The sequence below is a fragment of the Chaetura pelagica genome, unplaced genomic scaffold, assembly GCF_000747805.2.
Source record: "Chaetura pelagica isolate M959 unplaced genomic scaffold, ChaPel_1.0 scaffold283, whole genome shotgun sequence".
Lineage (NCBI taxonomy): Eukaryota > Metazoa > Chordata > Aves > Apodiformes > Apodidae > Chaetura > Chaetura pelagica.
In genome coordinates this window covers 644142-649149 of record NW_009952688.1, presented here as the reverse complement: position 1 = coordinate 649149, position 5008 = coordinate 644142, and the positions used below count along the sequence as shown (strand labels likewise).

The 5008-nt window shown below is 56.5% G+C and overlaps 1 protein-coding gene across 1 annotated transcript in view; it reads right to left on the bottom strand.

Annotated features, from left to right (window-relative positions):
• The window catches only part of ARID3C (AT rich interactive domain 3C (BRIGHT-like)), an 8783-nt gene extending 5309 nt beyond the window's left edge, over positions 1-3474 (bottom strand). The window contains exons 1-2 of the mRNA XM_009993803.1: positions 3418-3474; positions 630-702 (exon numbers count right to left, since the gene is read on the bottom strand). Of these exons, the coding sequence (XP_009992105.1) occupies positions 630-702; positions 3418-3474 (130 nt within the window). The remainder of the gene's footprint in view (positions 1-629; positions 703-3417) is intronic.
• Positions 3475-5008: the final 1534 nt, after the last annotated feature.

Here is a 5008-nt window from a genome sequence, read left to right as displayed (position 1 = left end):
TTTTTAATTTCCGCGGGCCCGGTCGGGGAGGGCGAAGTTTAAAGCATTTATCGAGTCCCTGGGAGCCAGCTCGGGCCCCCATGCCGATAGCAAAGATTTCCGATGCAACCAGGCTGGCTGGAGAGCCCTTAACCCCTGGGTGCCTGGTGCTGCCTGGACCACAAACCCTGCTCCTGAGGCACCCTGGGCATTGCTAAGGGGTGCTGGTAGGGCATGGCTAATGGGCACCAAATGAGCATAATTAACAGCTATTGCTAACGACCGTCACCAAGGGGTTTGCTAAGGGGCATCCCCACCAGCACTGCTAGCTGGCATCCCTTCTGGGCATGGCCAAGGGGCATTGCTAATGGGCACTTGCAATTGGCATCCCCACCTGTCTCAGTTTGGGGGTACCAAAGGGAGCCCCTCTGGCCAGTAGGCACCCCATGGTGGGGTCTGTCAGGGGAAAGAGGGGTAAATCTGCTGAGATTGAGTTTATGCATGTGTGTGTGTGTGCAATAGATGGTGGGGGGAAACACTGCAGGACATGCCTAGGGCACTTGTAGAGACCAGCAGCAGCATGGTGCCCAAGAGGACCACACTGTGAGTCCCCTGGGCAGCTGCTGAAGGGGTGCAAGCAACACCTTTACCTCTCTTCTGCATGAAACCGAAGAGGTCGTCCAGAAACTCCTTGCGTTTCGGGTCCTCATCCAGTTCGTAGAGCTGGGGGAGGGAGAGAAAGGGGTCAACACCACTGGCATGTGAGGGTGTGTGAGGCAGAGGAGTTCAGTGCCAGGATCAGGGCCTCTGCCTGTGCCAGCACCTGGCACCATCCCTGGCCCCATCTGCCCTCTCTGCCACAATGACAGGCTCTCCCTGCACCATGGACGGGACCTCTTCTGCACTCTCTGTGCCAGCAGTGCTGGGGTCTCCCTGTGCCTCGGGGCTGGAGCTGGTTCCCCACTCACCAAACAGTTTTACAGCCTTGCTGCGGAGATTTCACCTCAGTGCCCCAGTCTCTCTGCCCCCCTGCTCGCTAGGCAGAGGGATGACAACGTTTTAGCCCAAGAAGGTTATGCCCATGTAGCAGCAGCAAATCCCAGGCCTCCAGGTAGGTTCCTGAGACCCGGATGCTCAGCCCTGCTTGCTGCCAAATCCTCCTCCCTCGGCTGGTCATGGTGACCTCAAAGCCATCTCCCCAGGTCAGGCATGGGAATCCCAAATCCACCTTCCTCAGCTGCACATGGGGGGGATCAGGGTGTCAGCACAGCAGTGACACCTCCCTGAAAGGCACAAGGACATCCTGCTGTGGGTGTGTGTGTGCAAAGCCAGATGCGTGTGCACTGTATGCAAGTTTGTGAGTGTGACACGATGAGTGGCAGGGCTGCGTGTGCACCAGCACTGGTGCCTCTGTGTTCCAGCAAGTCTGTAGGTGCACTGACAAGTGTGCAAGAGAGTGAGCGTGCATGCGTTTGCACGGATGCATATGTATGGCTGTGTGGATACTCATGTGTGTTGGACAGACGCAGCTCTGGACACACGGACACAGCCCCCCAGGCTGAGCAGAGGGCTCTGGGGAGCTGGGTGCAGCTGCTCCAGCAGGGACACGAAGCACCAGCTGGGTGCGGAAGCCAGGGCTCGCCTGATTCCAGCACAGTGCCTGGGTGACCATGACAAATTGGAGACTGCCAGATCGATGGCCCAGCAGTAAAAGTCAGAGCACATGAAGGAAAAATTAGCACCAATCGAAGGCGCTATAGACACCAATTCCTCCCAGCGAGCCTGGTAAGAATTTAAAGCCATTGAAAAGAAACAAAAATCAGCAGTCCAGAATGGATTTCCAAAACATATACAAAGAAATGCAAGCTAGAAAACAAAGTCAGGCACAAAATAGAGTCGTTTAAAAAACAATTGTGCTGGGAAAGGCCGTTAAAAACCAATAGAAAGAGAGCACACCCCCCCTCCACACAGCACATCATTCACCAGGCAGATAAAGGGAGATGGGATTCAGGGATTGGCAAGGCTCTGGGGACATGGGGATGTGGGGATGGGGGGGAAGCAGGGGTGTGATGCGGACATGTGAATGCAGGGATACAGGGATTCAGGGACATGGGAATGTAGGGATGTGGGGATGCAGGGTGCTGGGGGACAGGGAGGTGTGGGGATGCAGGGAGCTGGGGGACAGGGAGGTGTGGGGATGCAGCGATGGAAAGATGCCAGGGTGCTCCTACAGACACTCCAGAGTTCCCATCACCAGGCAGACACATCTAACCTGGTTCCTCATCTGAGCTGTGAGTGCCAGCTGTTTATCCCTTGTCTAACAGATGGGTGCTGCCTGCCTGTCCCTAACCTAGTCCATGGGTGCTACTACCAGTCACTCAACACACCCATAGGCACTGCCTGCCTGACTCTAAGCCACTCAATGATGCTCCACCCCTACCTCTTCTTGCCCTCTGGGTACCTCTTACCCATCCCCTCCTTGCAGCAGGGTGCTCTCAGGGTGCCTCGACCTCTGGGTACCAGCACCTTGTCCCTCCCCTCCACCATGGGCTCTTTTCCCTGCTCTCTGCCTCTTCCCCATCACCTGTCCTTTCCCAGGAGCTCCTCTATTATGGTTAACCAGGTCAAACGGGAGCAGAGCTCCAGGGAGATGCTTTGATTTCTGCTCTGGGAAGGCTGTATGAGCCAGGCTTTGCCTGCATTTCACTGCCTGCCCCTGCCTGCAGCAGGGCTCCACAGCTCCACACCAAGCTTGTTTCTCCATCCTGTGGTCTCCTGGCTTGACAAAGCAGCAGCAAACACCCACCCCCCTCCCCCCTCCCCCAAATTGGCAACCACTGCCCATCCCACAGCAAGGTAAAGCCACTGCCTTCCCGGGGGACCAACCCTGTGGGTGGGCTCCTGCATCCACACCTCTGCCAGGCCCCACTTGTGTTTCTCCTCCCACCAAGGCAGGCAGAATCCCACCTGGTGCATGCTACCACTGCCTCCAGCCCCCAAAACAGGTGTGACCTCCAAGCACTGGGATCTATTTTTCCACCATTTATTAACCTCTAACCTTTTATCTGTGGGGCACTGAGATGCAAAAACACATTACATCAAACAGGGAGCAAAGGTCGGCTTTTAAGTGGAGACAAGAATGGAGCTGAGTAACAGAAGACCCGCTGGCAGGGTCCTCGGGTGTGCTGGGAATACACCAGGCATTCCATGAAATTTGTGGATACTCAGGCTGGAGGTAGTTTGAGGGAGATTCTTACTGAAGAGGGTAGACTGGGTTCTAGCCCAGTCTGTCTATGGGATCGGGGCACCACAGCTTTACATGACTGTCATAAAGGTGACTTGGGTGGTGGCATGGGTGGTGGTCTCCCATCACCTACAGGCAAGGAGGGAGCCCCAGACAGACCCAGCCCCGAGGACGGAGTCAACTCCATCCCCTACACAGAGCTCCTGGCCCTGCCACTCACCCTTGTCCTCCCCCTGCAGGTTGGGCACCATGGTCCCCTCCCACCTGGCTTGAGGATGGACCACCCGAGTCACAGGTTACAAGACCCCAGGGTCGCACACAGTCCCTTTGGAGATACACAGATCCCCACATGGGCTGACACAACCCAGCACAGGTGTGCACAAGCCCACATGAGGATATACAACCCTACCCAGGCATGTACAACATTGGATGGGCACAACCCACGCAAGTGTGCACAACCTTGAGTGGGTACATACAACCCCACATCAGTGTGCACAACCCCTCACGGGCACACGCAACTCCACAAAAGCACGTGCACAACCCTGCACACACACACACATTCCCCCCCAGAGGCACACACAAGCTTGCATGGGCATGTACAACAACCCTGCATCGGTTTGTACAACCCTGCATGGGCACACAGAACACGAGTGTGCACAGCTCTGTACATGCACACACAATCTGCACAGGCACAAAGCCCTTCACAGGCACATACAACTGCATCCAGATGTGCAGTCTCCTACGGTCACACACAATCCCAGAGGGGGCAGGCACAGCCTTTTATGGGTCTGCACAACCTGCACGGGGGTGCACCCCAGATGTGCACACACAACCCCACACATGCATGCACAACCTTACAGGGACACACACAAGGCCAGACAGGCATGCACTGCCCCAGACAGATACACAAGCCCCAGATGGACACCCCCCACCCTATCCCAGAGCATCCCCCCACCCTGCACCTGGGCAGGCCTTGTCCAGGGGCAGTTGTGCAACCAGAGCAGCGGCTCCTGCTTGCAGTGACCTACGAGCAAGGACCCTTTTAATCGTGTTTGTATTGATATAATTAGTAACTCATTTAACGCCATTGATGTAACTATATTCCTCTATAAACAGAAGTATTAAACTGTGAAGCCCAGGGATCGATATCCGGCCAGTGCTCAGCACAGCTCCACTCTGCCAACCTCGGGGATTCCACCCATGGTGCTTGGCCCCCAGAAAAGCACCAGCAGCCCCAGCACCACCCCACCTCCACCCCGCACCACCACTGGGGTGCTGGTGCAGGGCCAGAGCAGGGTGTCCGTGTCCCCACCCCACCCTGGGTGCAGCTCTGGGGACACTGCTCCCTCCTGTCCTCCCATTGCTATGGCGACGTCTTTATTCCTTCAGGGATGGGGATAATGGGGCTTGCAGACCAGGTTAAAGGTCAGTGGGTCGAACATGGTTCATTAAAAGGGACGTGAATAGACGTGATGCCTCCTTCTCACTGCGATTAAATAACAGCCTTAGCACCTCTCACTCACCCAGGAGATGCCTCTCGCAGAGCTGGAGGAGTTTGTCAGGCTGGAGCTGGGGCTGCCAGCACCCCATAGCCCAGCTGATCCTCCAGGCAGAGGAAGGATGTGGTGAGGTGCTAAGACACCCCCCAAGGCATCTGCAAGCTGCCCTGCCCTACTGCCACCCCACAGCCCGGCTGCCAAGGCAGGTGATCCCAGCAGGCCCCCTCAGCAGCCCCCCGCCAGCTGCCACCTCCTGCCAGCAGCGAGCGTTCGCATCAGCAACTTG